This window comes from Nannobrachium achirus, assembly GCF_963921795.1.
Source record: "Nannobrachium achirus genome assembly, chromosome: 5".
NCBI classification, from domain to species: domain Eukaryota; kingdom Metazoa; phylum Chordata; class Actinopteri; order Myctophiformes; family Myctophidae; genus Nannobrachium; species Nannobrachium achirus.
Genome location: NC_137814.1, coordinates 18123050 through 18135123, shown reverse-complemented (window position 1 = coordinate 18135123; position 12074 = coordinate 18123050). Strand labels below are relative to the sequence as shown.

At 46.3% G+C, this 12074-nt stretch overlaps 1 protein-coding gene across 1 annotated transcript in view; it reads right to left on the bottom strand.

The window, feature by feature from the left end:
- Positions 1-2227: 2227 nt before the first annotated feature.
- The window catches only part of dab1b (DAB adaptor protein 1b), a gene marked incomplete at both ends in the record, with an annotated part of 69464 nt that continues 59617 nt past the window's right edge, over positions 2228-12074 (bottom strand). Inside the window, 6 exons of the mRNA XM_080725590.1 lie at positions 2228-2320; positions 3776-3903; positions 7183-7788; positions 8638-8956; positions 10187-10278; positions 10474-10597. Coding sequence (XP_080581716.1) covers positions 2228-2320; positions 3776-3903; positions 7183-7788; positions 8638-8956; positions 10187-10278; positions 10474-10597 — 1362 coding nt within the window. The remainder of the gene's footprint in view (positions 2321-3775; positions 3904-7182; positions 7789-8637; positions 8957-10186; positions 10279-10473; positions 10598-12074) is intronic.

The window sequence follows — 12074 nt, the reverse complement described above, 5'->3', positions numbered from 1 at the left end:
GGGGGGGGGGGGGGGGGGGGGGGGGCTATTTAGATATCTTCCGAGTTCAAAGGGACGCCGTAGAGGACAGGGTTCTGTCCCCCTCACAGTTGAGTCCGCTGGATCCACAAACAAAAGTCTGTTCATGCAAATGAGAGCAAACCGAGGACAATTTTGGCAAATCCATCTGCATGTGCGGCCATCAGCAAAGTGAAGCTTAGCGGCACAAATGTGTGGACGCGTGCAAACACTCACGTGCGCGTGTGTGCGCACACACACAAACACTCGCGCACACACACACACACACACACACACCCACACACACACAAACACAACGGCTTTCCTCCTGAAAGTCTCCGTAAAAATCTTTTGGATCCTCCGTGTCGCTAGATGGCCGTGAAACGTCTCATCACACATACGGTACATGGTCATGGTATTAAAGACAAGGTTCAGAGGTCGCAACCTCCTGTTCTTCTGCGTTAGGGTCAAAAAGGTCACTTCCCGGTTGAAGGTCCCCCCCAACTGGAGAACACGGCCAAAGTCTGTGGTCTCAGGAAGGAGAGCCGCTTCATGATAGATCTGAACCGCCAATGTTTCCTAGTGACAACACAGAACATGTCCGTCTGCGTGATCCAGCTGTGAGAGATGCGCTCGTCCGTTATAGTCACTCATCCCTTTCCAGTAAAGCTCTCGCTGTCCTCTTCTCTCCTCTCCTCTCCTCTCCTCTTCCCGATGAGCCTTGTATCTAGGCCACGAGGCGTTCCATCCCCTGGAAAAGACAGCAGCATGCATGGTGGATTCAGTCCTGCATTTGTCTACTACATCAGTTGTGCAGTTATGAACACTGGCCACCGGGTGGCAACGTTGTGCCTTCTTTACTGTGAATGCGGTGTTACTGGTGATTGGATGACGCAAGGGAAGGGGGGCACAGCGGCAGAAAAGCCTTAAACTAAGCCAAGGCTCTTCCAGCTGGCAACGAACCACCGAGCCGCAAGGGCAAAGGAGACACAGTGACAAATGACAAATGATAAATAAGCATACAGCCAGGGAAATTACTGGTATATACATACAGTACATACATACATATATATATATATAGCCTACATACATAAATGCATACATACATGCATACACACACACACACACACACACACACACACACACACACACACACACACACACACACACACACACACACACACACACACACACACACACACACACACACACACACACACCACCCACCCACCGCCCGGTAAATAACGTGGAATGATGAAGCAAGGCTTCAAGGAGTGCCAATACAGTGCACACACAACCAGGAGATAATAAGATGACGGATGAGGAACAGAGGGAGGGAGTGACAGAGAGCAGGGGAGAGAGAGAAGAGGAGACGAAAAGACAGAGAAGGTAGATGAAAGAGAAGAAGAGGCGGGAACACAGACTCAGCAGCTACGGCTATTGATTATTTTCATAGCGATTAGTCGATCAAATAACCTTCTCAGATTAATCCAATGATCAAGAAGAGTGTGGTTTCTAATATCTTTTATATATTGACGGAACAATGAGCCACAGCTTTATAATCAGCCGGAGAATCGGAGCAGCAGGAGCGGTTTTGCAGTCGCTAAATCGCACTGTTGTGAAGAAAAAAAGAGTTGAGCCGGAAGGCAAAGCTCTCTGTCTACCGAGCAATCTTCGTTCCTACTCTCACCTATGGTCATGAAGTGTGGGTCATGACCGAAAGTATAAGGTCGCGGGTGCAAGCGGACGAAATGGGTTTCCTCAGACGGGTGGCTGGTCTGAGGAAGTCTCCTTAGAGACCCTTAGAGAGTACCCTTAGAGATAGGGTGAGAAGTTCAGTCACCCGAGAGAGACTTGGAGTAGAAACGCTGCTCCTACACTTGGAAAGGAGTCAGCTTAGGTGGTTCGGGCATCTAGTACGGATGCCTCCCGAGCGCCTTCCTAGGAAAGTCCTCGATGCACGTCCCACTGGGAGGAGACCCCGTGGCAGACCAAAGACCAGGTGGAAGGATTACATCTCCAAACTGGCTTGGGAATGCCTCGGTATACCCCCTGAGGGAGTGGAGGAAGTTGCTCAGGATAAGGAAATCTGGAAGTCTCAGTTGGAACTGTTACCCCGCGACCCGATTCCGGATAATCGGTTGAAGATGGATGGATGGATGGACAACGGTGTCACGCATGAAAACCTTTGATTCGCTAGTTGCACCCTTACCCAGAATGCACTGCTCTCTTAGCTGTCTTCCTGTGGACAGGTGTGGTCTTCGGGAGGATCCGGTGGGACCTCGCAGGGCTGTGGGGACATGGTCCCGGGGACAGCGGGCTCCTGAGACAGACGGGGACAAACGTTCAGACGTTCTGTACCATGAGCTGAACCATTCTGAGCCACTGGAGCCATTCGCCCATCACCTTCATATCGTCACGCTGTCGGGCAGAAACCTCGTATCTCCAAGTTTTTAAATTTGAATGTTTCGCAAAGCAAAGCCCTGCTTCATCACACAAGACTGTCGCACAAAACTAGTGAAAACAGCAGATCTACAAGCACACAACGCCTTGTGTGCTCGTAGATCGGCTGTTTTCACTAGTTTAAATCATTTTTAAAATGACAAATACAAAACCGACGGTTTTGGACATAAAAGGTTTCCACCCTACAACAACGATATGGTTGGTCGTAAGTACTGATGCTCGGCCGAAGACGGCACCGTTTCCGTCCACTCACTCGCACTGTGTCTCATTGGTGGGCTGTGGACAATTCAGAAACCTGCCTACCAATGACATCCTCATGTGGATTCCGAGCCAATAGAAACTACAGCCTTCTCATCTTAGTCGGAGGCCTTAGGGATTTTTCATGCTAATCAGTCTAAAAGTGCAACATTTTGCACAGATGTAACCCAGGGCTTGCAAGCATTCGTCTTGCACAAAAAACATTCCTTGGGCTACAAATGGCCCCAGAACGCCCACAAAACTGTGAAAAGTGATGACTCATCACTTTTCATCACTAAACCATCATTTTCTGGGGCCACTTGTAGCCCAAGGAATGTTTTTTGTGCAAAAAATGCTTACAATGGATTCAGCATCATGACAAACCCCTAGTCAGACCCCTCACATCCTACCTTAAATACCCAGAAAAAAAAATGTTTTTCTGGGTATTTTCCTCCTGTATAGAAAGTCGATGGGAGCCCAACTTGATTTGGCCGCTGTGGCAACCCCGAAGGTCGCCGACTCGGGCGCCCTATAGCTAAATCACTAGAGCATGCCCTGGGCAAAATTTGGCGCTTTTAGACTGATTAGCACGAAATTACCATTCTATCTCCCTAAGGCCCCCGACTATCTTGGAAAGTGTATGGCATGCTGGAATAGAAGCCACTAAAGCTAACTAAATCAATAAAACAATTTAAAAAAGAAACTGCCTACTGATGATGCCCACTGGTAGGCAGGTGTCGGGACTGTCCACAGCCCTCCTCTGAGACACAGAGCCAGTAGACGGAAAATGTTGCCATCCAATAGAGACATCATCATCAGTTATGTGATAACGCCTACTGAGTGGCAAAAAAAAACCTAGTTTGACAGCCCATACAACTAAAAAGAAAAGTCCTATCTGATTGCATTAAACAATGTTAAACTCACTTTGCCCCTCGATTTGCCACTCGATTTGTCATTCGCTTTATGCATGCGCATACCCTCTATAATGAGCTTTATTGAGGGCCGGTTCTTTCAAGATAGCTTAGAAAACCCATCCATCTGTTTGATCTCGTTGCATGGCTCGATGAAGGGAGCTCACCGATTGGTCGTCCTTGGCGGCGTTAGGCGTGGCCTCTGGGTCTACGGGGGTCAGGTCTGTGGGGGGGTCGCTGCCCTGGGAGGGGGGGCAGTCTGACGAGGAGCTCTGCTGTGGAGCTGGTGTTGACGCTGCAAAACAACACGCAACAGTTGAAAAAATAGCAGATCGCGAGGCGTTGTGTGCTTGTATAGATCGGCTACTTTCACAAATAGTCCAGGCATTTCGGGCAGTATTTTGATGGAATCGTGCACTTTATGAAAGAAGCATGACATTTGGCACACAGTTGGAACATGCCATATTTTTGGCTATAGGGGCATCGTAGATTTGTCTTGGGAAACTTGTGGGGGCCAATCAAAGTTGGGCTCTCACAGACTTTACTATAGAGTAAAATAATACAAAAAATAAAGATGCTTTAGGTAGCATGTGAGGGGTCAAACTAGGTGTTTTTGGGGATTCTGAATCCAATGCAAACGTTTGTTTTGCAGGAAAAACATTCCTTGGGCTAAAAATGGACCCCATAAAACTATGGTTTAGTGATGAGTCATCACTTTTCACAGTTTTGTGGCGGCCATATTTCTCGGAAAGGAATGTTTTTCGTGCAAAACAAATGCTTGCATTGGATTCAGAATCCTGAAAAACACCTAGTTTGACCCCTCACATGCTACTTAAAGCATATTTATTTTTGAAGCAGTGAAAGCCACTTCCAAGGAGTGGCTTTGTGTGTCCCGTTCATGTCCATATATGGTCATTCCAGTCCAGAATGAACAGGTTTTATCTGTCCCGTACATGTGTGTCCCGTGTGTGTCCCATGTGTGTCCCGTTCATGTCCATATATGATCATTCCAGTCCAGAATGAACAGGTTTTATCTGTCCCGTACATCCAGAATATGTATGTAACGTCCGTCCCGGTCTGATGATTGGATGATTAAAAATGTCCAATGAGACCATACTTTGAGGATTGGTCAAGCTTCACATGACAATTCGGCCCTCCAGATAAAATCATTCATTCATTCAGAATTGGATGAATGTATAGATCACAGAGTTCATAGCTCTAGAACACATAGAATAAAAGTTCACTTCGAACCGAGGTTAGATTTTTTGTATTATTTTCCCACAAGTTTCCCAAGACAAATCTGCGATGCCCCTATAGCCAAAAATGTTCCATATGGCATGTTCTAACTGTGTGCCAAATTTCATGCTTCTTGAAACGCTCATACTAAAATACAATGTCATTCTGAATTCGGCATGCTGATCTAGCGCAGTGCTTCTCAACCTTGTCAGGCTCTTGACCCCCCCAAAATAATCACATTTGAACTGGGGAACCCCCACCCTGACAAGCACTTGGAATTGTAGGAGTTGATGCAATACAGTTGCGTGTTGTTTTGAGCTTGTAGATCTGCTATTTTCTAAATGTTTGCCTCCTTTTAGTATTAAAAAGATCTTAAAGTCTTTAAATTGTCACTTCACCATATTCTCATAACGCGTCGCTTCGCGCCACAAGCTTGTCAAATCTGCTATTTTCACTACTTACTAATTGTTTTTCTTTTTTTATTCTATTTTTTTATTTTATTTATGAAATACTTTCATAATAATAATATTTTCTTTCGTTTTTTTTCGTCTTTTAAAAAAAAATCTTTTGTATATTACTCGCAGCCCATGTTGGGGTTAGTCTAGCAGGGCTTGCTTGGCTGAAATCCAGACCAGGGGCGTCAATTGGGTATGGCAGGGGTATGCAGCTGCCATACCCTGGGTCCAGGGGGGAAGATAAAAGTTAGTTCTAAATATGAATCCATGAATGTCTCTTCGTCTCTCCGTGCGGGTTATTATGTTGGTAAATTACAGTGAAATAACTACAAATGCAAAATTTTACAAAATGGTCACTTTAACAAGGTATTATAATTATATTATAGGTATATATAATTATATATTATATGTACTTCTTCTCAAAATAAAATATGCCTGTTGCTAAGGTATGGCAACAAGACTGGTGTCTTGCACGCGCGCGAAGGCGCGCGTGCAAGACACCAGTCATGTTGCCATACCTTAGCTTTTTCTGAACTGACGCCACTGATCCAGACTAAACAATAAAGGTCACTGAGGGAATTGATCATTGATTGTTTGCCATCGGGACGCCTGGCCGCAGTGACCTGTCCCACGGCGTCCCAGGAGCTCCAGCCAGCAAATTCAATTCCACCCATTATGAAGGTGCTTTCCAGGGTCGGACGGGGGGAGGAGGGGGGGAGGAGGAGGAGGAGGGGGAGGGGGGTCCAGCCTGTGTGCTTTTGATATTCCCCTCTGGTCATTCTCTGTTTCTTTTTATCATTTTATCCCTGCTTCAGATCAGAAGCGGGAACTCAACTTTACAGTAAACATACACTACTTTCCTTTTGGGAAAACCACCCCCTTGGAATGCATTGGCGGAATGCAGATTCCACTCTCATCTCTCATAGGAAAAAGACTTGTTTGATGTTTATATTTGATAAAATAATAATTTAATTTAAAACCGTTTTAGACCTGAGACCGATTCTAAAAATGTCTTCTAATATAAATCATGTTTGTATACTGTAAATAGCTCAAATAAAAATGAGCAAGATCAGATGATTTCCCGGATTGAATGGGTTAACCCTGGAGTACCTATCTTGGGTAAATTAGACAAAATCCAAAAATAGATGCACTGTGAGTTTGTAGATCTACTATTTTTGACAACATAAAAAAAAAGGAATCGTTTTTTTTTTACCCATTAAAAATGGGAAAGTGTTGAACAATTTTGAAGTAAGAAAAAGTCTGAAAAGTAATAATTTAGAAGGTAATTATTTATTCTTGGCCAAAACTAGTGCCACCAAGCAGAGTACGGCACAGGTCCAATTTTGACAACCGCGCCTGCCCCGCCCGTCATTAATCAGATCTGCGGACCGACCCATTACCCATGATTATATAAAAATCTAAAGCAGATCCGCCCCGCCCGTCAAAAAATGGACCCGTCGCCTGCCTCGCTACCTGTGATTACATGCAGTAAAGTAAATAGCCTACAGCCGTGCGTGCATGCTCAAATGGCATCGTACTCGATCGTCCCTGCACTCCGTTCTCAGTGTTTGCGACGCAATATACAGTATTTACATAAACGCCAGCTCGGCTGCCACTCTTAATTCTTTTAGATAGCCTTTTAAACCACCCTTGCTATGTTGAGAACATAAGCTAACGTGCTAGTGCGTGCTGTGGTTGTGTCTGTGTGTTGTGTCTGTCTTGCTGCACACTGACTGTGTGTGCTCCACGTTGTTTAAGGCGGAAACAGTGCTGTATGCATGCCGTGGTTGGTTGTGTCCCCCCTATGGTTCTGTCCTGCTGCTCACGTTCCTGTGACGTTCTTTAGGCGGAAACAGTTAAGGTAAAAGTAGGAAAACATTTACGTGAGTCAGAGGACGGCGACGTGGAGGTGCCGGGGCTCAGGGTCATCCTGGAGAGGTCCAGGTCCTCTTCCTCCTGGTTGGCCGAGGCTGACGGCTGCAGCTGAGTGCAGGCCAGCGTGTCCGGAGGGATGCCACAGGGCAGGGTGTCGGGAGGGACCATGCCCGCCATGCACGGTGTGCCACAGGGCAGGGTGTCGGGAGGGACCATGCCCGCCATGCACGGTGTGCCACAGGGCAGGTTGTCAGGAGGAACCATGCCCGTCATGCACGGTGTGCCACAGGGCAGGTTGTCAGGAGGAACCATGCCCGCCATGCACGGTGTGCCACAGGGCAGGGTGTCGGGAGGAACCATGCCCGCCATGCACGGTGTGCCACAGGGCAGGGTGTCAGGAGGAACCATGCCCGCCATGCACGGTGTGCCACAGGGCAGGGTGTCGGGAGGAACCATGCCCGCCATGCACGGTGTGCCACAGGGCAGCGTATCAGGAGGGACCATGCCCGCCATGCACTGCGTCCCGCAGGTCAGCGCGTCCGGAGGGATGCTGACCATGCACGGCGTGCCACACCTGCTCACTCCCGCCGACGCCAGGCCGCACACCATGCCTCCTGCAGTGGTCGGGGGAGGAAAGGCACTTTTTCAAAAGCATTCAACGTTTTTCTATTCAACTCGTTCAATACCAAAATTCAAGAATAGCAAATGCACGAGCTCGCAGCGCGGCACGAAGTGAAGCGCCGTGAGCTTTTAACACAGTGACATAGATGCTTTCCTGATTTAAATATCTCTATGTTCTGATGGTACTCATTGCTACAGAGTGTTGGTTCAGTAACAGGAGTCTCCATGTTAGGGTAAATACCAATTTTATCCAATCAGGAGAGAGAACTCAGGATGACACAATGGAAGTGATGACACAAAGAAATGAACAGACAAAATTGGTACTGGAACACTATAAAAATGAAATTGATATTGGCTGAAATGTCACCTACTGTACCTGAAAATGTATTTTCTGTTTAAGAGCTGGAGAGAAACACTCTATATGTATCAAAAATAGGAATTGAAGAAAAAAAAAATCGCCAAAAGGTAACACATCCCAAATTGGAGGACAAAGTACCCACATTTCCACTTTTTTACTGGCACACACCAATAAACAAACACTCGCACGTTTCGTCTGAGCCTTCATCAGAGCATTGTCTGCTCTGATGAAGCAGACAATACTCAAACCCCAGAGTCCGTATTATGGGGAAAGCTTTTGCCGGAAATAGCACATGGACAAGCGCCGTGAGCTTATCAATCGGCTACATTCAGCAAAAGCTTTCCCTACAAGAACAGAAAACCAAACAGACACTAAGCAAAGAGCCCTGAGGAGCTACCACTCAACCATTATGGGATTTAAGTGGTCAAGTTATACTGTAGTTTACGTTGCACCACTGCTTCCCACCACCAACCCTCACACTCACCTCCGGCTCCAGAGGTGGAAGGACCCTCGCCGGCGTCGTAGTCCCCACTGAGCAGCATGCCCTCCCTGCCTCCCAGGCTCAGCTGCCTCTGGAAGAGGGCGGGGTCGTGGGGGCCGTGGTGCTGGGGGCTGCCGATGGCCGAGGAGGGCGCCGACATGTCGTGGCCGGCGGCCTGCGGGCACACGGCGGTGATGGGCACCAGGCCCTGCAGCATGGCATGGTGGCCCCCCGGCATGTAGGCCGCCATGGCCGCCCACTGCTGCTGCGTGGCCGGGAAGATGTTCTGGCTCCAGATGACCGGCTGACCACCAGGGAGGACCTGAGCAGTGGTTTGGATTGGTTAAGAGTAGGGATGGAGCTCGTACATTTTTATTGATAATGAGCAACTTATCAATCGAACCAGGCTTTTATCGAGCCCACTATTGAGCGTTTTCTAATATTTTGCGACAAATTCAGAACTGGTATCTTTTTATATTGGCCAGTTGTTGTGACTGTGAGTTAGTGGCTGACCACCATCTATGAAGATGACAGTGACAAAAGTAACAAATATTATGAATAAATATCATTAAGTACTGTAATAATGTCTTGATCGCATCTTATCTTGATTGTTTAAACATGACATCATGGGCCACTATGCTCGATAACAATCTTGATAAGCCCAAAGCTTATTGATACCGGGTACTCAATACATTTGTTATCGAGTTTGTAGCAGCAGGCCCTTGTTTTGAGCTCCATCCCCTATTTAAGAGTCTTTTGAATAAAATGTCATTACGGTTTTAGACATATCGTTGTTGTCGGGTGGAAACCTTGTATGTCCCAAAACCGTTTGTTTTGTATTTATCATTTAAAAAACAATCTAAACTAGTGAAAATAGCCAATCTACAAGCACAATTTGGTCTAGTTTTGTTGACTGAATTATTTAAATTGTCAATATTTATGAAAAAAAAGCAATGATGTTTTTCATCAGTGAAAAGGGTAGTCGCTGAACATGTTTCGTCATGGTTTTAGAGCAGGGGTTCCCAAACTTTTTTGTCTCAGGGAACCCCATAAATATTTTTCTAATCTGAGGCACCCCTACACTATAATTTTCACTCCCAGCACCTTATATTTATAGCATATCATCGTTGTCGGGTGGAAACCATGTACGCCTATGTCCAAAACCGTTCATTTTGTATTTTTTTATCTATAAAATGTACTAGTGAAAACAGCCAATCTACAAGCACACAACGCCTTGCGATGCGAGGCGTTGTTTGCTTGTAGATTGGCTGTTTTCACTAGTTTTGTGCGACAGAGGTTTCTGCCTGACAGTAATGATATTTTAGTGATTATGTTGCGAGGAAAACGTTGAGCCAATAGCCATTTTGGTTAGAACTGGCTGAAAATAACTGTGTACTTACTTCAAGTTTAAAATGATACTAAATATTTTTTCAAGTGTCCAAATATTATCAAATGATCTCGCGGCACCCCTGGACTGCCGTCGCGGCACCCCAGGGTGCCCCGTCACCCACTTTGAAAACCCCTGTTTTAGAGGACAGAATGAACAGCGTACCTGAGCCACTGGGAAGGCCAGGGTCTGAGCCTGGCCAGGGAAAGGCTGCTGGGCCCACTGGGCGGCCTGCACCGGCCCCATGGTCATGTACCCTGGAGGGAGGAGAAAGACGGGACATCAGCAACCTGTGCTTCCACTGAGGCGTGATATTTTATAGTAACGCAATTCTCCTAACCTAAGCGCCGTCCTGCCTGCTGCATTATCATTGGCTGAATGCAAGACTGAGAAAACGAGGACACCGCCATTACTTCTCCAACAACCGCATCGGAAGACGTGCCGATAGTTACCTGACGGCACGGACGTGGGGCTGAACGGGGCGTACATCTCTGCAGCCGGGTGCTGCTGCTGCTGCTGCTGCTGCTGGCGATGGCTCCTGCTGGGGTCCAGGGTGTTGGCAGGTGATGGGGGCATCTGGAAGGAAATACACACACACACACACACACACACACACACACACACACACACACACACACACACACACACACACACACACACACGTTTGTATTAGCATACTTGTGAGGTAGTGTAGATTTTGACAGCAAATTTTGATTTAGTTTTTATAGTCATGGTCTTTTGAACAACATTTCATTTTGTTTCAGTCATATTTTAGTCTGAAATGTTATATATATATATATATATATATATGTATTTAAAGTTATACCATGTAACTTTGTTTATAAAACAAATCTTAAAATTGTCCTAACTGTTAAATCGCTTAAGTTTTAGGACACCCACTCCGTTATTTTCAGCTTCTGAAGCCTTCTCTTTATATGTTTTCTATGAGCCGTGAGGGGGGGAGAATTTCGCGGCAAAATTGCGTCATCATACACTACCGGCCAATCACAGCGAGGGTTATACACTGCCGGCCAATCACAGCGCATCTTGAAGTGGGGTCCTATCACAATACGGCGGCCATATTTGTAGGCGCCCGCGTAGCTTGCCTCAACATAACAACAGCATTTACTCAGCGAAGGAGTCCGTTTCTCCGGAATGCCTGAACGCACAGGAACCAGGGACCCCTCTAAAAATAGATCTCGGCGAGGTGGAGGCAGACGCGGGGGTGGTCCGCGGCGAAAAACGGCCAAAAGACGCGACCGCGACCGCGGTTTGCTATAGAGCTACTGACCTCTAGGTGAGCAACTTACACAGTATAGCTTTAAGATTTGTTTTTGTGCTTTTATGCCTTTATAGGACAGTAGACTGACAGGAAATGGGGGAGAGACGGGGAGTGACATGTGGCAAAGGTCATCCAGATCGGGAATCGAACCGGCGACGCCGCCAGGCATCCATGCCTAAGTGGTATGCGCCTGGACCAGAAGGCCAGCGGGCACCCCCAGTCTGAAAAGCTTTCGTTTTAGTCCAGAACTAAATATCATACGATTTTATTTGACTAAATCAACAGTTGATTTTGTTGACAAAAATGTATTACGGCAGGCCTCGATGGTGTCGAAAAAACTGTTTATTTTACACATGGTTTTTCGTGCTGAAAATAGCTGATCTACAAGCTCACAACGTGTGAGCTTGTCGGCTATTTTCAGAGAGCCACCCAAGCGCAACCATAAAATGACTTGTCTTTTAATTCTACTGGATTTAATCTCAACTAGTCCCTCCCTAACATTTTAGTCTAGTTTTGTCAAAACGAAAAATAATAAATTATTTTGTCCTAATGTTAGTCATCATAACAATTAGTTTTTGTTTCGTTTTTATTTTGTTTTCGTCATTGTTTTAGTGATCAAAATCAACACTGTTGTGAGGAGATCCACATTTTAGGACAGCACTTCATCTTTGAGAAAAACTTTCGCACACTTAGAATAAAAGCAGGTGCGTAGGCAAACAAGTGCACATCAATAATTAAATAATACGCCCCGCACACTGCCGAACTGCACGG